This window comes from Crassostrea angulata, chromosome 5, assembly GCF_025612915.1.
Source record: "Crassostrea angulata isolate pt1a10 chromosome 5, ASM2561291v2, whole genome shotgun sequence".
NCBI lineage: Eukaryota > Metazoa > Mollusca > Bivalvia > Ostreida > Ostreidae > Magallana > Magallana angulata.
In genome coordinates this window covers 22,590,776-22,616,107 of record NC_069115.1, presented here as the reverse complement: position 1 = coordinate 22,616,107, position 25,332 = coordinate 22,590,776, and the positions used below count along the sequence as shown (strand labels likewise).

At 33.4% G+C, this 25,332-nt stretch overlaps 1 protein-coding gene across 1 annotated transcript in view; it reads right to left on the bottom strand.

The window, feature by feature from the left end:
• Positions 1–20,165, bottom strand: part of LOC128184889 (uncharacterized) — a 54,953-nt gene extending 34,788 nt beyond the window's left edge. Inside the window, exons 1-4 of the mRNA XM_052854526.1 lie at positions 20,124–20,165; positions 6,595–6,661; positions 6,275–6,500; positions 5,749–5,865 (exon numbers count right to left, since the gene is read on the bottom strand). Of these exons, the coding sequence (XP_052710486.1) occupies positions 5,749–5,865; positions 6,275–6,500; positions 6,595–6,661; positions 20,124–20,131 (418 nt within the window). The 5' untranslated portion in view covers positions 20,132–20,165. The remainder of the gene's footprint in view (positions 1–5,748; positions 5,866–6,274; positions 6,501–6,594; positions 6,662–20,123) is intronic.
• Positions 20,166–25,332: the final 5,167 nt, after the last annotated feature.

Here is a 25,332-nt window from a genome sequence, read left to right as displayed (position 1 = left end):
TTTTCAAGATAGGACGTTGATGTTTTGCAGATAAATTGAACATGTTTGCAAAATATTCATATAATTTGGATTTTGATTTTTAATAATTTATGAAAAAAATTACCGCTGTTTAAATGAGTCATTTCATTGCAAAATATTGCAAACAGGGTACCCCTATTTTACAGACAAATCCTCCTACAGTTTTCAAGATAGGACATTGGTATTTTGCAGATCAATTATATATATATCAGAGATGTGCATATAAATTGGATTTGCAATTGCAATTGATATTTTGCAGATCAATTATACATATATTACAAACTAGCTGCAATAATGTAGCCCTCTCCGATTTTTTTTTATATTTGGTGTTTACTGGAGAGGGCTACAATTCCACAGGATCTCCGTAATGGTGCAGAATTAATTTTTAAATGCGGTTGATTTCGGTCTGAAAAGATCGATCTTTTATTTGGCTTCCTTTAGATAAAATGATTTTTTAATTCAGGTTGAACAAACTAACGGTATATGTTTACCAGTGGTCTTTTTCAGCAGCCATGGCAGTTCTCGCCAGATTTTAGGGGATTTACATGTACGCTTGGAGTTTTGATGGGCTTGATGATGTGAATGTCAGTATATATAATCGATCTTACCTCGTTATATCACTAAAACATCATTTGAGGAAACTGTATATAATGGAAAATTCATATATACCGCGTAATTATGTCTAGAATAGGGGAAGTCCTATATTCAGTTCAAGATCCGCTCCTGAATTCTAATTGGCTGTCCCAAAATAAACATGGCGGACAAATTCATACACGGAAAATAACCGTTATATGGACTCTACTTGATATTTTTGGAATAATTTATGCCATAGACATCTACAACGTTTGAGTTCAGGTAAGAAATACAATTTTTAACGTCAATTATATTCGATTTGAGACAAAATCGTTGCGGGAGTGAATCACTCCCGCACTTGCACCATTACGAAGATTCTATGTAGTTGTAGCCCCCCCCCCCCCCCCAAAAAAAAAAAAAAAAAATCGGGAGAGGGGTACATTATTGCAGCTAAATCACAAACGTGCATATAACTTGGAATTTTGATTTTTGATCATTCATGAAAAAAAAACCAGCTGTTGAACATGGTCATTTTCTCACAGAATATTGCATAAAGAGAACCCCTATTCTACGGATAACTCTTCCTGCAGTTTTTAAGATAGGAATTTGATGTTATGCAAATCAATTGGGCATATTTGAGAAATATGCTTATTGCTGTGATTTTGATTTTTGATAATTTATGGAAAAAATACCAGCTGTTGAACTTTATCATTTTCTCACAGAATATTGCATATATGGTACCCCTAGGCTATTGTACGGATAACTCCTCGTATAGTTTTCAAGATAGGACGTTGATGGGTCATTTTCTCACAAAATATTGCATATATAGGGTATCATTGGATAGGTAGTGTTTATCAATTCAGGGTTGACAAATGGGTTATGGATACAGTTCACATAAAATAAAATCGGCTTGCTGTCACACTGACAGCTTTTAACTTGTAAATAGTTACATCTACTTAATTTTTTTTCTTCAATTTTTCAAAAACGTAAATGAATGTTATTTGTATCTTTAAAAACGACAGGGGGTGAATTTTACATGATTTCATATGATCCAGTTTTAACCAGTTTTACGATCAGTCAAAACCTTGAGCAACAAAAATGAAAATATAATCCTTATGAAGTCAAGCTCAGATCTCCATATAAAAATAAATGGCTGACTTCTCTGTGACGTACTGATGTACATTAACAATAATTAGTTCACTTTAATTACTTTTTTATGATTAATGAATAAGTTAATAGAAAGATGCAATTATAAACAATAAAATGCTGTTTTTGATGATTCATGCGGGCTATGAAAGTAGCGATCATTGATGAAAAACAATAACATAATCCGCTTACGAAGATTATGTATTTGTTCTGCAACGTCATTTCCTTCATACCCGCATGAATCATCTAAGAAATCGTTTTATCTTTAAATTATTTCTTTTTTAATTATCTATGTTCAATTTTAAAAACATGTATTTTCATGCTATTTGTAATGAATTAAACATATATTTGTTACTACTTACACCTAACAATAATAAACCTTTCCAGCTGTTGCATTAAATCGGTGAAATGTCAGTTGAATATCTAATCCAATCAACTACTTGTGTACATGTACATGTTTAAGGTCCTTTTGCATCTTTTCAAGAATACGCATTATTTTTATTCTATCCAAGAAAGGATTCGACTTGCAAGATGTACAGAGAAAGCGAATTTCGTCAATGTGATTTTTGCGGATAAAAGATCTACGGAGATGATTGCCAATGGTAAACATTTACCCGATTTTGTTCTGGTTTTTAATACGAAACTTATCGGTGGTTATTTGTTCGTTTGCAACGCTTGAATCTCCATATTTACAGTTTCGGTTATTTATATTGCTGTTTATGCTTCAGCGTTGTTCGATTCTTTTTTGTTGTAATTATGGAGGGTATTGAATTCCGTTCTCGATGGAGGGTTGCCATAAAATGCCTAGATCCACTGACCATAAAACTCTGAGAACCAAATGACAGAGAACGTGTCTGTCACCTGCATTTTGTCGCCAGTGATTACATGGAAACCCCAGAATAGAAAACGTATATATATTGACTTTACGTTGTTTGTTAGTTGTTAATTTTTTGCTGTTTTTAAGACGATTATGCACATTAAGATGATAAAATCGATGCATAATGCTCTATACTTTGGCATTGTACGATTTAGGGGGGGGGGGTGCGGTAACTCTAATACATACTGTATGTAGCACGGTTCATTACACAGTAGTCATTCTGTTTTTCACTCGCTTAGTCAATAATCAAACATTGCCAATAAATGACAATTTTCTTCTGTTGTTTACTGTACAGATGTCGGTTATACATCATATGCAATGCGCTGTTTGATTGTAGATACATATTCAATATAATATCAGAAACTATAATAAGTTATGGTGTTTGTGATATCAAACATGGGGTACAAATACATGAATACTATCACAGTATAATACAATCAAATATTTATAGGAAAACCAATTGATGACTCGCTTATGACATGGTGTTCGTCACTTGTATTGTTACGTGCAACACAATGGACGAACATTGTTTTGTATTTTAATGGGATATTTTCCATGAATAAATTATTTTTGTATGGAAATATTGATCTGAAGAGTGTACCTTTCAATCAAGTCAGTCTTTCTTCCGTGCGTAACTGCATCTATTTTGAAAGTAATAACCTCGCCGGTCTCGAAATGTTTAAAATATAAACGTCTCGGTTAACGGCTAAACATTTCACGACGTAGAAGCATATTTGGCAAAACTCGAAAATTTGTACTTTTTTTTCAAGAAAAAATATTTTTACAGTGCAGTGTATTCGATCAAAAAACTTTAGATTCCTTCTGTCACTAATTTGATTGGGAGAGCCCCCCATTATTTTAAAAACTTTTTTTGAAAGAGTTACTAGTAGCTGATGAACTCATAACATTTATCTGATTAATTTAAGTGTCATGCAATGTGTATGACCTATGAAACCGTTTCATGAACAACACTAGATTAAGTCGAAGTGTCACGACTTTTACAATTTTGAACTTTTACTACAAATACAAGCTTTGGTGTAAATATTGGCATTCTTGGTGCAGTGGTTCTTGAGAAGATTTTCAAATAGTTTCTACGTATTTCTATGTTAAACTTTGAACCCCGCCTGGGTCCCTAGTTTTGGTACGAGTTTCACGATTTTTAAAATGTTGAACTTTTACTATATATACAAGCTTAGATGTAGATATTGGCATTCTTTGCGCAGTGGTTCTTGAGAAAAACAATTTTTAAACATTTTTCTTACGTATTTCTATGTTAAACTTCGAACCCTCGCCCGGGCACCAATTTTGGCCCGAGGGTCACAAGTTTTACAATTTCAAATGTTCACTATATACAAGCTTTGGTGAAAATATTGTCACTTCTGGTGCAGTGGTTCTTGAGAGGAAGATTTTTAACACACAGCCTATAATCACTCTTCGCAATTATCTCCCTTTAAAAAAAGGGTTACGCTCTTCATTTTAACAATTTAGAATCTTCCCATAAGAATGCTTTGTACCAAGTTTAATTGGTTGAATTTGACCCAGTGGTTTTAGAGAAAAAGTCAAATATGTGTAAAGTTTACTGACGGACGGACAACAGGTGATCAGGAAATTTCACTCAAACCTTTGGTTCAGGTGAGCTAAAAATAAAGGTTCTTTTAAATAAAGACTACTAGATTCTGATGAAATCACATAAGATATCCGAGTAATTTAAGTATTATATCATTTGGAAGATCTAATAAAACAACAAAATATTTTAATAAACAAAACTAGTAAATATTTGTCTTAAATATTTGCAGTATCTTGAAATGTTTGGATGATAAATGTACGCAAAAAATAGGCATTGATTTCAGAGAAAGCATAGTATCCAAAAAATGTGGGGATATCCATGGGCATGTGCAAGGAAATCTCAAAGATATTAAAACAAATGTTAATGTTAAATGTTATGGCATGTTAATTACTTATAAAAATGTCTCGTCAACAGCTCTAGCATGCGTTCGCCAAATGTAAACTACTTGATATGTTTGAATAAAATATTCTAAAAAGTTCCATTTCAAGAAAGTACTAATAACTGACGAGATCACATGAGCTGACAAACTCAAGTGTTAAATAATATAGACGAATAACTAAAATGTATATATAAACAACACCAGTGTATATAACAATGCCACCTGTATATGCTGCTACATGAAATGGTTGCAAAATATGTCAAAAATGAACAGGTCATTTTTATTTAAACAAACAATAACTTATTATATCTTAGTAATTTAAGTGCCACGCCATTTTTGATGACCTTCCATTTTTTTTAATCAACAGTAGATGTCCTTATGTCAATTCAAGTAAAGCAAAATCAGTTATCGTTTTCTATATGGTTTCTAGCTAGTATCAACGTTTTATTACCGTAGACAATAACTAGATATAGTTACATTGGGGTTTATTTCTCCTATATAGTTACATGTCATTAGCTTTCCTCACATACAAAATACCTTCTTGAGGTTTGGCAATGCTCGTATTCGTTTCGTCTATTAAATCCTTCATTTCTTCAATTTCTACCACCAAGAGAATATATAAATAAAAGAGGTAATTTTAAAAAAGATATAATACTAAAATACTACCAATCTATCATTACATGTATAAAATGATGTATTTTTTATTTTTTTAGCGGTTTTTATTCCCGTTAATGCCTTACCTTCTGTTTCTTCTACTTTTTTTGGGTTGCTACTTTTCGGTCTACTTTCGCATTTTATTATCTTTAACGTGCATCCAACACCGATAATAATCAATATGAGTAGTATGATGATTGCTAATACTACAGAGGTAACATTGGCTGTGGTAAAATGTAAGTTTCTACAAAAATAAAGAGCTTCTTTGGTGATAAGATGACCTGATGTTATAATATGGAAACTTTTAATATCATAATTAGGAATAGCATACTTCTCTTGGGATACCTCACAGCCTTTGAGATTTTTACCAGCATTTTTGTAGCACGTTTGGTCTAAAATTAGATGTATTTTGTGTTTAAGGTTTTTATCTTGTCCTAAGTTTTAAGTTTTGTTTTGTTTCACAAATAGAAGAACGGAAACTTAAAGGATTTATGCAAAGTGGTAAAACAGAAATTAACATATTGTTTCACTTACATTTATACGATTCATTGGACAAAAAACTGGTCGAACAAGGGGGATCAAACTTTGTACAGTCCAGTCCTGTGTCAATAATAATTCTTTTCTCTACCTCGCTAAAACGGGCGCAGTACCCTAAATAGGAAATATTCATCTTAGAATCGTAAAAAGTATATCTCTGAGAAACAAATATGTGTACGTGAAATGTTTAGCTTAATAAATCGTTGCATATTAAATGTAATCCATGACCGATATATAGTTGATAAGACTTGGACGACAAACGCTATCATTACATCATGAACTTATACACAACAAGCAACTAGGTTAAAAAAAAATCAAATTAAACGTTCTATGACAATACAGACTTGTCATGAACTTGACTTGATAGTGAATATATATAGAAAAAATCCGAATAGAAATGTTACAATAGTCAATGTCACTTTACTAGGAAAATATCAGTAGCTTAAAATATCTTGCTGTATCTTTCCTGTTCAGTGTTTCACCAAATAAATATTAGGTACATTACAATTGTTTTCGTACTTGCCTGACATTAAATGTGTTGGTGCACAAACTTCTAATAACATTGTTGCATCCTTGTTAAGAATACAGTGATATACGAAGTCATCAGCTGCTGTACACCTTTGGAGTTGTCTCAGGTCATTACAGCTTTTCCTCTTAGCCGCTGATACCCATTCCGTGGCATTGGAAGGACACCGATTTACGATGGAAACAGTTGGAATAGACTCGGGACACATCTTTAACGCCAAGGACTGCAACGAATTAAATCATTACCATTAAATCGAAAAAATGCACGTTAGTGCATTTAAAGGAAATGTGTCGAATTCAAAAAAAAATGATACTTACAATAGTTGTAAAACTGACTGAGACGATAATATAAAGCATCGACATATTTCCGGGGGTTGTCAGCAGACTTAAAAGTAAAAAGAAACATGTTGTAGAATAATGAATTTTTGCAATACAGATGAGGTTACCCATTTATATGTATGCTAATAAAGGGATAATAAAATATGACATCATAACAACATAAATGTTAAGCTTCTGTTTTTGCATGATTTTAAAGATATACCAAAACATCAGTTAATAAGAAATACAGTTTATTCGATACGTATTTAGGAAAAAGGTATTAAAGTTGTGATTGTACCAGCGGCGTGTACCGATAGTTTCCAACCCCTGGACATCAAAATAAAAGGCCGATCTAAAACCCTCTTGAAATCCGAATTTCAGATGTATTACGCCAAAAAAGTAAAATGTTCTCTGGAAATACTGCGTTGACATTGAGAATGTCGAAATTGACAAGCGCTTGTCTAAAAAAAATAAAACCCATCCATGCTGAATTGCTCGTAAAAGCAACTGAACAGCTTTGTAAAGACACATAACTGACCGCTTGGGCATTTGATAAAGCTGGGATATTATTAGACAAAAATCGTGACAGTGTTGAAATATTGATTTATTTGCAATTAAATTGAGTTATTTGAAATTACATATCTGTATCAGATCTGTACTGCATTCATACGTATTTTAGATGAAAATTAACTGACGCAAAAACATACAGTAATTTTTTTATATTAAATATTGGTATTCAAGAACCTTGAGCATATTTCAGGCAGTACTCATGAGTTATTAGAGTTTCACTCCCAAAACACCCACAGAACAATCCAAAGTAGAGAACGGATTTCAAAAAAGACAGCAAGTAAAACCGACAGGATTTATCAAAAATTTCTTAATGTAATCGAGTTAGCTAGAAAGTGCAGGATTTAAAGTTGGACATACTGTAAAAAGCAATTCTGCAGACAATCAGATAGGATATGTTTTATTAAATGGTGAGGAAAAACATGTTTGTTCTGTTAGTAGCTAACCTTCAGATTTTATCATAGATTTGATGGTGAACAATTCGCTTATTACTGCAGTGTCAAAATTACAGCTTATTTTAGGGTATTGATATCTGCAAGCTAATTGAAATATAAAAACAGTTTTGAGGGCATCCGGATGAGGTGGAACTGTTGAACAAAAAGGCAAAGCCTGTTCTAAACGCTTTGTACATGGTAAGCAGCAAGTGTGTGTCTTAGCCAACGGATTAAAAATTACTACTCCGGTGGCAGAAGTGTTTATCAATACCCCATGTTTGGACGAACGCCACGCGATACAGTGTATGGAACACCCAGTGTACGATGTAATTATTGGCAATGTTTTAGATACAAGACATTTATTCACACCAAATCATACCATTTCATTACAGCTTAACGCAGTCGAAACTCGACAAAGGAAAATAAATGAAAGAAGTACTTTACACCAGTTAAGCTATCGAAAAAAATTGTGAATGAATGCAATATATCCACAGACTGTCAGAGCTGTACAGAACAAACTAATAATTACTAAATACGATCTCGTTACGAGTGATGAACCAAATGATTCAATAGACACACTCTATAATGATTCAGGAAATAATTATAAATGATCGAATTGCATTAACCTATATCCCTCTAAAGAATAAACAAAATACCATAACTGTTTATTCTTAATGGGCTTTTATAAATTTGAAATTTACATAACATAATATGAAACTAAAGGTATAGTGAGCAAGCTCACAATTGATACCCCCACCCCCACCTGGGTAAGAAAAAAATCATAACTCAAGTAGTTTGGTATTATAGACAAGAGATGTTTGTAAAACACTTATGCCCCCCTTCCTTGGAAACATCTGCGAATAAAATGGTCGGAAACTACATATAATTGAATTTTTAAAAATACATTACTCTGTCAAAAATTGCTTGATCTTACCCAAAATTCAACTGGACCTAGATATTATTATGATAAACCTTTATATTAAATTTCATTTCAATATGTGCATCCTCTGCGAAGAAAATGAAACCAAACTGCAAATAATTGGAATTTTTCTACATCCAAGGGGCATAACTCTGTCGAAAATTGCTCGATCATACCAAAAATCGAACTTGACTTAGATATCATTATGATAAATTTGTATACCAAATATCATTTTAATATGTGCATCTTCTGCGAAGAAAATGAATAGAAACTGCAAAGAATTGTTTTTTTCCTACGTCCAAGGGGCATAGCTCTGTCGAAAATTGCTCGATGGCACCCAAAATCGAACTTGACTTAGATATTATCAAGAAAATGAGCGGAAACTGCAAATAACTGGAATCTTTCTACGTCCAAGACCCATAACTCTTTTAAAAATTGCACGATCGTACCAAATATCGAACTTGACCTAGATGTTACCATGATAACCCTGTATACCAAATGCCATTGAGGTAAATATATATAAATATATATATATATATATATATATATATATATATATACATATATATATATATATATATATATATATATATATATATATATATTTAAGTCTCATATTAGTTTCGCTATTTAAAATTTGATATCATATTACATGAGCCATCTGCTTTTCCTTCCCAATATTTTATAAATAAAATTTAAGTAGTTTTCCTACTTCGAAGTTTTAATGATATATTTCCTCTAAAATAGGCTTATATAGTTTTTAAGGAGGCTGGGTCTAATTTGTTCTGCCCTAGATTGTTTAATGATTTTTTTTACATAAATTTCTACTGAAATAATTATTATTTTAAAGATAAAATAATCAGACATTTACCACATCGTTTGTTTGTTGTTTTTTTTTTTGGGGGGGGGGTGTCATCTCAAAGATGATTACAAATAATGGCTATTTTTTACTTGACAAAGGCAGAAATGATGAACTTTATAGAATTATTAAAATATTCAGACACATTTAAGTAATAAATAAATATATAACATCACATATTAAGGGTCATTAATATAAAGTACATGGTTACTGTCTTAAAAGTCATGTGTTAAGCAATATTTAGGCGGGGTAAGAAAACGTGACAGAGGGTTAGGCTTGCTGAACCCACTTCACGTTTTGACCCGAGCCCAAATATAGCTAATATTTCTAGACAGTTATGTTTATTCTACAAAATATTATCGACTTTAAGCCTCAAACGAGCTATTTTCGACAACTTTCGCTGAATATCTGCAGTTGAAACCTTAACGCCATGGCTTCTAATATCTGCAGTTGAAACCATAACACCATGGCGTCTAATTGGAGCACAATTAACGTAAATTTGAATTTGAGCGGATGGAATGTTAAAACGAAACTAAAACGTCCAAATTTTACCACTTTCATATTTAATCAAAATGATAGACACTTATAATTATTACCAGTTATTATAATCGCTTAGTTGTTCTGATGATGCAACTAAAGCCTCTGTCACCACTAGCTGTACGTATTTGATGATCGTTTGTGTGTGTTACGGGTTTTGCCAGTCGTAACTCTTGTGGCTGAATGTAGCGTTAAAAATCATATTGAAATGATTGCGAGTGCAACGTAAAACAAACGGACGTTACACGTGCAAGTCGTATATGTCACGTACAATTTTCTTTTAAGACGGGTTGCCACTCACAACGTGCAATGCCCGTAGGAACCGTGCTTCCGTATTTCGATTGCCATGCACCAGACGTACGTTTGCCTTGCTAACGACAGTCATAACATTAGCGTCGTAGGTCACCTGCAAGTCATCAATCGTATCGATATCTTTCTGTGCCCCACAACAGCTGCACGGACAATTATTCGTTTCACGTTAAATAAAAAAAACATTTAAGGTATCCCACTCCTCACGTTTTTATTTCATTGCAAATATGGTCATTATATTTGAAATGAATATGATTTTATTAATTTAATCCTAACAGAAAGATCATCATTTCATAAGTACACAACATTCATTAAGTTTTTTGGGAACTATTTTCTCGTGCAGAAGGTTTTTAGATGAAAATGACAGTAACAAGCAATTTTATGAATTTTGAATGTTCTATAGGTCCTGCGTGACTTGTAAAAAAAACTTAATTTTGAGAGAGTGATAGACATTAAGCATAAAATTATGCAAATATATAGAAAATGTCTGAATTTTTTAAAGCCAAAAATTGCGACAATTTTACCATCGATCATATGAATGTTGCCACTTGGTAAAGAAATTGCATAGTGAATAAATTCAAACTATTGTCTATCTATTCTTAAAAGTTCATATCTTAAATCTCTGTCAGGATTCGATTTCCGTTCTGCACAATATTGGTCGTAATCATTACAAAATCAGCTATAAATTTAAACCGGTAATGGCGTCATCACATTTGAAAAGCAAACAAAATTCAGATTACGTCCAATGATTTGTGAAACAATAGCCATGATTGTTTAAGTAGTAATTTTAACATCAAATTGTTGATAAAAGTCCCCATTAAGGAGATCTTTATGCAAGGACGACCCCTTTTTAAGTTAATTTCTCTAATATCAATCCACGAAACAAAATATTTTTGTCATTTTAAAACAGCTCTACATTTTAATTCAATTTAAAAAAAATGTTAAACAAATTTCCAATCGTTTCTGAGAATTCTGACCCCTTTTCATCCCTAGTTTGTTAGAGCCCCCACCCCTTCCTTAATTCTTAAAAAAACTGAACTCTTTTTTTTTCTATTTGTACTTCAAGTCATAACAAACTATTTCTTACTTTTGAGAAAATTGAAACAATAGGATTTAGGGACCAGCTCTGTAACTACTTTTCGTAAAACAATCATGCTGTTTAGAATTAAAATGGTAATCTGAGTGTTCAACTTCAAAATACACTGTAGAAATATATAATCATGCTGTAATTGTTTTATTATTTCACCATGTTATCATAACGGAAATTCTATAGAAATTGGTTAAAGTTAGATAGATAGCGTATGTTTATTTATGTTCACGGAGAAATGTGTTATTAAAGCTGACATGAATTAATAAAAGCATTTGGTCGCCATATTAGTTTCGATCGCTCCTCTACTGCCACTGGGGTATATATATCGGTTGAGAAAGTTACGGTCGGTTGCTTTCCGATCGAGGCATTCAGGTTGCACGGACTTCTAAATGCATGAACTACACATTGTAGTAAAATGTTTGTAGTAAAGAATAAAGAAAACAACAATCAATGAAGTACAAAATATGTTCACTCTGTGAAAGGATTTTCCAGATAACTTTATTATTTTGCACATACAGTGCTGCCTCACAACGCATTCACATCGAACACGTGTGTCTTTCATACAGAGTAATAACGTGTGCGTCTTTTTGAAAACCCCGGCGGCACTACATCGAACACAGTAGATAAATGATAGTAAATCCAAAAAAATGACAATGTAACATCGTTTCCATCCGTTCCACCGTTTCTAAAATCCATGCGATCATTGACATTGCTCGATCTGCCACAGTGTGTTGTTTGCGCATGTGCGATGTTATAACATACACAGGAAAACGGTCCACAATTATCGAGGAATTTTATAAGTATCTGCGCCTGGATTTCAGTCTGTCTTGTTTCATCGTGTATTGGATATATCTTGCCAGTGCAGTGGTTGTCATTTTATTTTTCTTCAAAACGCGTTTCGAACACGTCTTTTCGCCCCAGGCAACGTGTTCGGGTGCATGAAATACCTGAATGCGGTGAAGCATGAATAGTGCTCTCAGCTTATATAGGGGGTGTGTAGCGATGAGCAGAACAATAAAATTCGACAACTAATATGGCGGTAGTCGGAGATAAAAGGGAAATAATGCGTATTTATGAATTCATGTCAGCTTTAAGTCCAGTGATGGGCCTGTCGACGCCGGGTCAGAATTCTAAATAAAACGCTACTACTGACCACAGTGCGTCAGATCATTAGTATGCACTTCATCGCATTTACTTATTAGGAGGAGAATGTTGTAGCGCAGTGTCCGTGTGTAAAAAATGGGGGTGCGGGAAACACAGCTCTCCAGTAGTCATCCGGAAGCTGTATTTCTGCCTCCTCTTTTATACAGACTGGAACACGGGCTACTCCCCATGTAGAGGAGGAGACATTCCGGAAACACCTTGGCTATGACACCTGCCAGGTGTGGCCATGTTGGAACAAAGATCTCGAGGATCTAAATAAATTAAATATCATAACACTCCATATAACCCCTAGTGGACTTTTATCAAATAGTACTGGAGGCGTTATGATAATGTAAACAAATGTAACAATTCTATGTTTAACTAGATTTTGTCCCGTACGTGCACGGGTTGACATAGCGTATGATATCGGACATACCGGTATACGAAATAAATACATCGACACACCGTATATTGTTGATATTTGCATAACCAAGCTTTAAGCCTACAATAATGCTATTAATTTCACTACACTCTGCTGAGTTGGAATAATGTTACTGTGTCTGGGGAAAGGCCGTCACCACAGTTAAAACGTCTCCCATTTACCCGTAATGTAGCAGAAAATTGCAAAATCGCTCTAAAACGATTTTGGAGAAAATTTATGAAGTTGCATTGAAAGTAACAGTCAAATTGTTCATAACAAACTATTTTGAAGCTGTAAATACCTTTCTTCGAAAAGTTTAATTCTATAATTGCAGAATTCAACATTTCTTCAACAACGTTTTTACACACCATGTTGACATTGGAAACTGTCGAGATTTTTTAAAGTAAATGCACTGTGTTAGAGTTATCTCCCGTATTTTCTTTGATGAACAGAAAAAAATATTTCCAATGAAAATTTACACGCATTTGTTTTATCGTCTCCGAGTTTCTCCATGCAAATGCGATATTGTAGAAACATAAAATAAAGAGCCTCCCCTGATTTAGCGTGAATGCAATGCGCATGCGCAAGATTGTAAAATTAAAAAATTCAGATGATTTCCGGAATTTTTTTGAGAAATTCTCGTTGATTATTAATTAACGAAGCTTGACTGAGAAAAAATAAAAACAAATTGGTAATCTACAAGTACAAATGATGTTTAGGATATATAAAACAAAAGACAGTACTATTCCGATTTGTCGGTATTAAAGACCCACAATTCGAGTCTATTATTTAAATGTAGTAGTATAGATAATGTTGAATCATGCGTACGGCACATGACGACTTGTTTGTATTGTCGCCTAGCAACAGCGGAGATTGCCACGTGACCGACAGAGGGTATATAAACGAGCGCGTCGCAGTTGTAGCGTTCTCTACCCTAGCAGTGTTCCATCGGAGAGGAATTGCGAGACCAAGGTACGATTTGGTAGGTGGGTTGCCTTGTGAGAGAGGCTTACCACATTGATAATTATGGGAATAATCGTGTTTAGAGGCCGACCACTAGTCGGTTAGTATAGAGGCTGTCCTAGCGGAGACCAGCCTAAGTTAGTCGTCGCTGATACGAAACTCTACTAGTAGTATTAGAAAAGTTGTACGCCTTTAGTTAGAGGTTGTACACTATCCGTCCTGCACAAGGCGTTAACACAGTGCCTGCCTCTGCTGAGGGTTTACCTCTTGAGTAGGTAATATAGCTAGAGCGTGCCGCGGGTATTCACTACCGCCTAAAAAGGCATATAATAGTGTTTACCTCGTGGTATCAATACCGTTTCAATCCCGGCCGAACATATTCATTTGTGATTTTACCCTAAGTAAGGGAAGGCCATTTTGTAAATATGTGTAGGCCAATTGTAATCACCAATAATTTTAGAGGGGAAAATTATTATTGTTTGATATTTTTAAATTCAACCCCAGCCCCTAGAATCGACGAGGTAACGGACCCGTCGACACGTTTCACAAATATTAGTTGTATATCTTTCGTGAGCGAATTTTTCTCAGGTACAGAATGCAAAAATTTATCTATATTAAAGAAAGATTTACCTTGCGCATGTGCCGTGCGGCGTTGTCATGAATATTTTTAGATCTTGATCTTCATGAAACGCAAACACGCTTTAAGTTTTGAAGTAAGACCTGAACTCAAGTCTTAAATAATGTCGGTTATTCTGGTAACTTAAGTTTATGGGTTTGGGTATGTTATGTCTGTTGAGAGTCTGGATTTATTTTATCGGCTCATGAATGCTTTCACAACATGTTTTAAAGTTCTGAGAGTAATACGTATTTACTGACAAATATACTTTCAATGTTGCAAAAACCAAAACAAAACAAATGATAAAGTATCACAAAGTGAATAATGTTCATTGTAAGTATACAATCTACTACACTTTTTTCTCGAATGTGTGTTACTCTTAAATCCTTAAATCTATGCTTTATGATTAAATACTAACGAATAAGTACATGTATGCAATCTTGTAACGATTTTATATTATTAAATGTTATTCAATTATTCGAAAAGTCTTTTGATGGCCGATAACTGCAGAGATTGATACGTTACCTACAAAGGGTACACATGAAAATATGAGCGCATTATAGCCGCTGTGTTTATTTCCCTAAGGCTAGCAGTGTAACAGAAGAAAGACATTTTAGATAAAGGTACGATTTGAAAGGTGGATTGCCTTAAAATGAAGGCTTGTCACATTAATAATTGTTTGACGAGTCGTATTTAATAATACACCATTGGTTGTTGGTTATTTTTGGATGAGATTAGAAGTTGTTCTACCTTTATTTTCGATGAAAGGTAGAACATTGTCTGCCCAGCATAAGGCGTTATCCATTGACTTTCGCTGCTAGGGTTGACCACTTCTGTAAGCTAGGGCGTGCCCGAGTAATCACTACGCCTTAATAAGGCTTTAACCAAAGTTAATCTCGGGGTATTATTACCGGCCGCTAGAAAGCCGTCGGTTATTTGATACAAATTATAGCTTTTCAAAAAGCTTAATGCCTAATTAAACACAATAATTAAATGCATGCATGTACCAATTAGGCTAACTTTAAGTATTTTATAAAAAACTAAATTTGAAATTTCGCTGCTGATCATAAATTCATAAACGGAACGTGCAGATTTAAGACAAAATGTCCGTCTTTATTCGATCTAGTACGTGTACATGTATATCAAATGAATTTGAATAATTTAATGAACTCAGATTATCATAGGAATGTACATGTATCAAATAAGTACATGTAAGCTTGAAAGCGATGGAAGATAAAACAGTCAACTTTAATTGTATTTTAATTTTGTTATTAAGATGAAAAATCAACTGAAAGGAATTTTTTTTATATTTCAACCATAGGAAATAGGAAAGGATATTAAAACATGTAGCATTGTTTTTGAAAGTGTGTGGGGGCAGTCTCATCCAAAGCACCTTGACAAGCAATCACAATAAGGGGGTGAATTCTCAAAATCATGAAAGGAAATCCTAATTAATTGTAACTTCAATTCAATTCAATAAGAATTCCTTATTACGTGCTCCAACAAAATTGGAAGGGGGGGATCTATGATACTTTCATTTTTTATAATTATATGTGTTTGTTGCAAAAAAGTGGCGGAAGGCAGCCCACACCCTCCCTCCCCCAATGCTACGTGCCTGTGATGTTTACACATGGTGTGCCTTTGAGTATTCACGCGATCCCAATTTGCACACGATCCACTGATCGGCAGGCAAACACTAAGAATAAGACACATATATTCTGTCGATAATATTGGCGTGAAGTCCTGCTCTACTTTTCACGCGACGGTTGAGAATTCCATCCCATGGTTTGGAGGCATATATCCAATTGGGGGGGGGGGGGGGGGGCGGGGGAAGATAGGTCAAATATATTTTTTGACATAAACTTGTTTAATAACATCTACATACATCATGATTTGAATCAAACGTTTAGGAAGAAATATATCAAATTAACACACACACTTGACAAATACCTGGTAATTGTTTAATGTACATTAAGTAAGACACGAGAGTTATGTGCCCTTTTCAAGATGAATGAAATCGCCCAATATATCGAAATTCGGGTCATACCCCCCTTTGTCCATTTAGTGTAGATATATATTTGGTTTTTTTTTAAACTGATAATTCTTTGGTTATGATGATAATCCAACACCAATTATTACTTATATTGTACCGTAACAGAAAAAATGTAACAACTTGTTGCGATGATATTCCCTACCCTTCTTTTCAACCGTTCAATTATAGCTAATCTATTTTTAAATCAGGATTGCATCCGTGCATGGTAAACAGCCCTTTTACTTGAAAACTTTCGCTCATTGTTGCCCATTAAATTCCTTTAAAAACATTTTCATTAATTGTGAATGCTGACACATCAACATGCATCGGTGAATTGTTTTAATAGAAAATCTTGATATTTCTTGTTCCCATTGTCTACACTGTTTTGGAAGAGGGAACTTTCAAATTTTAGATAAGCATGACGTCATGACGTTAGGTTAATGGCATTGATCACAATTTTTGTCATTTTCTAATTTTTTCGTTCCTAAAGTTTACAGTGTTTTAGTATTGATTTTCAAAATAGTCAACACAAATTTGTGTGTCAGTCGATGAGTTGCAGAACTTAAAATTATTTGTTATGTAGTCATGTTTTTGTTTACATTTTGAATGTTGAATGAAAAATGCAGGTTTAGACCTTAAATCAATGTGAAAAAACGCTAGCAACTGTTCATTTATGTTCAAAACGAATGAACAGACAGAGCAAATCAGATTCAAAGATATTTTACCGGTATATTGAACTAATGTAAACAAAAACATGACGCTAGCCTTGTTTACATAAAAAAGAATCGGTATCTTAAGTTTTAAGTATAACTCTAGAACTGACTCTCAAAATTAAGTCAATCACTAGACAACAGTAAGACGGTGACCATCTCAAAGCCTCGCTTAAATAATGGACAATAAGATGAAAAGCATTTCAGATAATTTTTCTTTGACCTTGTCCTTTAACTTTGAAATTTTCCAGCTGGCATAAAACTTTTAAATCAATCATATAACCCCTTACATACAGGCATTTTAATTCAACCTGAGCAAAATTAAGCAAATGGGATATAATCTACAGTCTAAAACTAATTATATAGAGATCCGCTATGACTGTTACATTGAGTAGGTTTAAATTATAAAGTCACTGAACACCATTAATTTAAAAGCTCTGTTAATGTGAAGTAGAAGCCAAATAAGGTCAAGAGGAGAGTAAATATATATACTCCAAAAACTAATTTTGAGTGATCAAAGATGACCTTGACACTTGACCTACAAACATAATTCAAGGTCACTGCTCACCCTTTGATCGTTTACGTATGAGCCAGATTGGACCAAAAGGAGAACATATATACTCAGAACATGGCTTTTTCACATAATTCTGCTATGACCTTCACATTTGACATTATAACTTGGTTCAAGGTCACTGCACACCCTTTACTCAAAAGATCTGCTTGTGTGAAGTATGAGCCAAAAAGAATTAAGTGAAGGACACTGTGCACACCTTTTCGTTTTAGCCATAGGCATTCTGTGAGTGAAGTAAGAGCAATACTGGTCAAAGGGGAGGGAAGATATGCTCCGGAGAAGGATTTTTCATATAATTCTGCCATTACCTTCAGCTTCGATCTAGAAACAGAGCCAGATTGGGCCAAGGAGAGTGAAAATATGCTCTGGACAAGAGATATCGGAAGGACAGACGTATGGATGGACGGAAGGATGGACTGATCACTATAGGACGCCCGCAGAGCGGGGCTCTAATTAACAATGCATTACTTCAGGGTTTTAAATACCCCCCCCCCCCAAAAAAAATAGAATTTGACCAAACACGAGGCGTGAAATTGCATGGTTCGATTTTTTGGCCACTATATAAGTATCAAATTATTTTCAAAGCATTTGTGTGTGTATACATATATTTTTTAATGGGAACACTTAACAAACAAAATGATGCATCATTGGCGTGTTTTAAAAAAGGGAACGTGCACAATATTTGATATAAATTCGTATTAAGCAGCTCTATATAATTTGAAAAGTACACAAAATTTTGTCTACATTTTTGTCATTTTTTTATCATTCAAAAGGTTTCTGGTCGTTCTTTTGACCCTTGTGTCATTTTCTTTTCTGTTAGGTTTCAATTAAAGCCGACCATGAGTTTTATGATTTATCCATTTGGTCAATTATAAGAGAGGAAAATCAATTTGAAATAACTTTTTTAATATTTAGCCTTTAATATTTATATATGATTTATAAATAATAGGCTTGAATTTTTGGTCTTTAATACCGAAAAATCGGAAGAGTGCTGTCTATTGTTTCATATATTTTAAACATCATTGGTACTTGAAGATTACCAGTATGTTCTTATTGTTCTCAAACAACCTTCGCTAATTAATAATCAACGAAAATCCCTGAAAAAATTCCGGAAATCATCTGGATACATGTATTTTGGATTTTACAATCTTGCGCATGCGCATTACATTCACGCTAGATCCCGGGAGTTTCTTTAACTAATATTTCCACAATATCACATTTGCATGGCTAAACTCAGAAACGATAATACAAATATGTGTAAATTTTCAGTAGAAATTTGCTATGTACATATTTTGTTCATAAAAGAAAATACGGAAGATAACTCTAACAGTACTAGTGTATTTATTATGAAAAATCTCGGGAGTTCCGATTGTCAACATGGTGTGTTTATTAGAAGCGAGTAAAAACGTTATTGGAAAAATGTTGATATCTACCATTATATGAATTAAATTTTTAGATGAAAGGTATTTACAGCCTCAAAATGGTTTGTTATGAATAATTTGACTAGATTACGGTTACAGGCTATGGGAGGCATTTCAACTGTGGTGAAGCCTGTCCCTAGACACAGTTAGATTATTCAAACTAAGCAGAGTATAGTGAAATTAATAGCATAATTGTAGGCTTAAAGCTTGGTTATGTAAATGTCAACAATACGGTGTGTCGATGTATCTATTTCGTAAATGTGCGATATCATTTGCAATGTCAACTCCTGCACACACGGGTCAAAGTCAAGTATAATAGTAATAGGAAACGCCTTTACCGGATTTTGATACAGAAAATCACACAAGCGCTTAATTGCACAGCAATATGTAAGTTAGTTAAAGAAAAAAATCCGACCAACTTTCTACCTACTCTAAATTTTACGCAAGAAAAATGAAAAAAAATATTTGTTAACAAATCTTAACTGTCTTTTTGAATTTGCATTTATAAAGTTTGATTTTATCCTTATCTTCATCATTATTTGTTTTAGTTATATCAGTAAAAACTAAAATCATTGTATTGTATTGCTCGGCACCATACCTCATCGTCATCTGCCCGACATTTCTAACATAGAGTTAATACTTTATGATTGCTTTTTTTTATCGAACTGAAAAATGAAACATATTTACAAATCATACCTAATATATAACACAATCTCGATAACACCATTTTGTCTAAGGTATATGTAACTATCAAAAAAATAAAATACATTTAAATGAATTATTCCACTTCATTTACCTTCTACAGATCTCCTCTTGAGCACAAAGAGTCCGTAAATTATCCTGAATACTTTACAAATTATATTACATCTGCTAAATCACTTAACTTTCTACCAACAATTATAAGCAAAATTGCAAAAAACATTACGCCCAACTGTACCTTTGCATGCAAGTGATAAAATGATATACTCCGACGCTGACAGTTTCTCACTTGCTGGAATATTTTTTTTTTCTTTTTAAATAGCATACCTGAGGAATTATCACGTGGTTTGTCACATCTATTCAAAACTCAGATCTGCGTTTTGTCTTGTTTGAAGGTCAAATTTGTTAAGTGCTATTTCCTGGGCACTGAGTTTTTTTCTTGCGTCGGCCGTCGTGTGTTGTGAATAGATCGTCTTCAGAATTGTTGCTGAGTTATTTAAAGCTGAACACCACTCCTTTAAAGGCAACGTAACTCAGTTGTATAAATCTTTCAATTTCATTACAACCTATTGCACATTGAAACTCATGACCGATGTGTAGCATTTTTTTTCGTGTTCATATATTTTAATTTTTTTAAAAGAACTTTATTTATTTGTTGTCTCATAGGCATTTTCAGGTCTTCAGCTTATATAAGGGTTGTAAAGATAACGGCGATGAGAGAGTTATATGGCGGACAATGCATTTAACAGGCACTGTTCAGCTTTAAGTGATCAAATAGTTGTTTCAGTGGGATGTGCGGTCATCTTTTTGAGTATCAAAATGCAAACTTCTTTTTAACTGGCTTGTTTCTGCTGAACACGAACAGACGTTGTTGTCAAAATATAGAAAAACAATAAATATGAGGATTTACATGTTATTTGTTTGCAGATTACGCATGTAAGAACAGAACAGTGTCTTTATTAATCACTAGCAACGAATATAGAACTACGCAGCTCCAAACTGGTTTTGAAGATTTAAAGGGGCATGGTACCGATTTTGGTCAAAAGTCATTTTTTGCATTTTAATGTTTACAATGCTTCAGTGAGGCATTTTTAATAGGCAACCAAAATTTGAGTGTCATTTGTTGAGTTATAAGCGAGTTACAGAGCTTCCGATTCTTCGCTATGTAAACATATCTTTTGTTTACATTTTGAGTGTTGAGGTGAAAATTCCTGTTTTAGACCTATAATGAATGTGGTAATCCCTTAAGTTAGGCACTGTTTATGTATGCTTAAAATGAATAAGAAGATAGACAAATCAACTTGAAAAAAGATTTTTGCTGGTAAACTGAACCTATGTAAACAAAAAAAAGGACACGAGCCTTGTTTACATGACAAAGAATTGTAGGCCCTGTATCTTGCTCAAATATTATAAACTGGCACCCAAATTTCATTTTATTATTAGAAATGCATTTTTAAAGCATTTTAGATAAAAACAGACACATAAAATTTGACAAAAATCATGACCATGCCCCTTTAAAAATCAAAAAAAATAAAAGGCATTCATTGGTGCCCTCTCTACCATTTGTTGGGAAAAAGTTGTAATCTTGCACATTAATGCTATAACTGCCTCAAAATAGGGCTCCTTATTCATTTTAATTTTATATTTTCATATAAAAAAATGTCCGTTCAAAACAATCTGTTGAAAGAGACAGGCATATATGTATGCCATTCCCAAATTAATTGTTTTCAATTCTAAAAGTAGAATTTAAGTTTTTTGTTTTTTTTTGGAAGTGGGTAAGTGCCCAAAATTCGTATTACGTACACTTATTTAAGGAGCCATTCTACTCACGATTTTGGTAAAAAAAAATATTTTTCGACTTTAATGTTTACAATGCTTTACTAAAGCATCTTGAACAGGGAACCAAGGTTTGAGTGTAATTCGTTGAGTTGTAATCGATTTACAGAACTTATAATTCTTTTCTATGTAAACAAAGTGTTTGTTTACATTTTGGATGTTGAGGTAAAAATTCCAGTTTTAGACCTAAATTGAATGAGTTAAAAGAAATGTAAAAGGAGATAGACTAATCGGCTTAATCAAGATTTTTTACTGGTATATTAAACCTATGTAAACAAAAACAGGGCATGAACCTTGTTTACATGACAAGGAATTGTAAGCCCTGTTCTCGCTTTTATCTCTACGATGGCTCTCAAATTTCATTTGATAACTAGATATACATTGTTTAGGAATTGAATATAATAAAACAGAAAAATAGAATTTGACTAAAATCGTGACTATGCCCCTTTAAGTCCTTTTATATTCTTTTTTTGTGGGGGGGGGGGTTAAATTATGAGATAAAGTATGAAGATGCGGAGTTCTTCGCGAATAAAAAGATTTTTTCGGTTCTCGTATGCGTAATTTGTATACAAAACAACATTTTAAACCTCATATTTATTCCTTTTTTTATTTTATCTTTTGATAACGGTTTTGGTCAGTTTTGAACAAAAACATACAAGTTCAAAAATGTTTACATTATGAACCTCAAATGTACAAGATGGCTGTGCATTCCCCTTAAGGCAATCTTTTGATAACGGGTTTGGTCAGTTTTGAACAAATACATTCAAGTTCATAAAATGTTTACATTATGAACCTCAAATGTACAAGATGGCTGTGCATTCCCCTTTAGGCAATGATAGATTTTAGAGAGAGATACTCTGGCTCCCTAAGTCGTCAAATTTAAAATAAGTCATATTTTCGTTGTCAATAGAAATGAACGACGTGTTAGTCTTAACTATATGTAAGAATACCGTCGTAGGCCACATGGTTTCTATACATAATACTGCTTTTAACAGGTTAAATGGTGTATCGTGCACTGTATGCATATATATCTAGGAGACGTATATGGGTTCAGCGTAAGTAAGTAATAAAGTAAGTATTTAACATTTTATCTCTATTCTAATTTAGTATGATAAAAATTGAATGCGACAATATTTTGCAAAAATGTACCTACATGTACACGGCGTGATTATGCCATCTTATCGTATTTTCAAACATTTACAAAAATCTGTATATTTCTAGTTAATCATGTAATATTTCAACTATCAATCATCTTGAAGGCAAACTAAGTGTATAGTTAAGACCATCAAAGAAGCCTTCGTGAAAATGAGATAAAACATGACAAGTGGATCGGGATCTTGGGTTCCAAAGGTACCTATACTTACGAAAGATAGTATGCAATCATTCTTCAAATAACAATCATATCCTTTTTTATTTGTTGCACGGTGGAACCCTTTTGGAAATATGGTGTCTTTAGATACGTCTTAGAAATTTCCATCAAAAGGTGCTTAAATGAAGCAACAGTTATTTCTCTGTCGCACTATTTGTTGAGTTATTGATCTAAAATATCTGGCGTTTTCTTGTTTCACGAAATGATTAAACCTTACGAGTAAAACGGTTTTTGTGTCGCCATCAAAGACTTTTCGTAAGTTAATTAACGACAAGTTAAAACAATTGTTTCAGTTTCGTAACTGAAATGACGAAAAAAAAACTGAACAATACCATAAATTGTGTAAATAGAAGAAAACAATGAATCTGAGTCTCATATGTTTTTTCTAATCCAAATAAAACGATGAAGTTTATTCATTTTACAGAGAATACAACTGTAAAATTCCAAAGATGAGTGGTGTTTTTTGGTTTTGATTTTTTTTCTTTTTTCAACTAAATCTTACATAACATATGGTACACATTTTTAACGCATTCTTGACTCTGAAAAGGATTTTTGTCGTCTTTCAAAGTAAATAAAAGAATAACCCTTCATGATATCCTTTATTACTGACATCAGCGAATTTTTCTTTCTGCTTCAAAGCATACAATCTTAAGATTGCTGTTTGTGTAACATACCAAAAGCCTTCTAGATAAATCTCACCCATCTCGTATATCTATCCCAGGTCGTTATTTATCATAATAGGGTTCTAAATTATATCAACAATTACTCAAATGAAAGAAAAAAAGAGACGCCTTTCTTATGTTTTATTTCACTCTGTCAAAGAGAGGCGAAAAAAAAAAACGGCACAGCATTTCATTTTGAAAAAGTATAGTTCCGGTATGATCTAAAAACTTTTCATTTTTTTTCCAGGTGTGACCACGTAGAATCATATGACATCCTTACTTATCTTACTTATCGGATTTTTGGCCTTTAATACCGACAAATCGGAAGAGTACTGTCTTTTGACGGAATGTAAACACGGTGTGTGAATTTGAAGCGAGTAAAAAACGTTTGTGAAAAAGTGTTGAATTCTTCAATGAATTAAATTAAATTATTAAATGAAAGGTATTTACAGCCTCAAAATGGATTGTTATAAATAATTTGACTGTTATTTTCAATGCAATTTCAACAATTTTCTCCAAAATCGAATATTGGCGAATCTGCAATTTTCTGCTACAGTATGGATATATGGGAAGCATTTTAACTGTGGTGTAGGCATTTTCCGATACACAGTTAGATTATTCTAACTAAGCAGAGTGTATTGAAATTAATAGCATTAATGCCTGGTTCTGTAAATGTCAAAGATACGGTGTGTCGATGTATCTATTTCAATAATGTATGATATCATATGCAATGTCAACCCTAGATAGAATGTTTTTATCGTTAAAATGGCAGATGTCCTACGGAGCCGGTTTAAAGATAAAATTCGTCCCATATACTCGCTTCGTAGCAAATAAAAAAATATATCGCGCTGTATCTTGCATATGCTCTTGTATTCTCATATGATTGGTTTCAAATACCTACAATGTTGCTCTTTTACATGTATAATCCCATTTTACCACAATAACTGTTTTTGCAACAAAATCACTGTCACTTTTAACATCACGTTTGAAAATTCGCTGTTAACGGTCGCCATATTAATGATAAAATCCGAGACATTCCAAGTGGATTTCCTTTAAAATGGCTGGCAAACTATTGCCAATATGACTTTGTACGACCTATTAAATGGATTTTTGTGGACTTTACAACAAATGCAGGTACCTGTAAAGTGCAAAACGAAATAGAAACGAAATGAAACAAAACGAAATATACCGAAACGAAACGAAACCTACCAAAACAAAACGAAACGAAATCAAAACGATTGCAAGTGCAAGTAAATGGGACAAATTCTTACTGTGACCTAAGCGTAGCCTGGTCACGGTAAGATTACTCTTTCTATGTCAACCCGTGCACGCACGGGTCAAAGACTAGTTTAGTGAATTCAAATAATGTTTGTTGAAAAATTGACATGATTTCCTTTCAGCATACAAAATCTGTTTGTGTCAGGTGAAAAAGGCAGCTGCTAGTTCATCTTGCAGCTTATCACCAATTCTGTGTAATATTTTCTCATGTTACTTAATTAGGGATTTTAAGGGTCAAAATTTAGTCTAAGGACAATAATGTTCTATTTTGTTGATACGAGAAGGCATATAAGTATTTGATT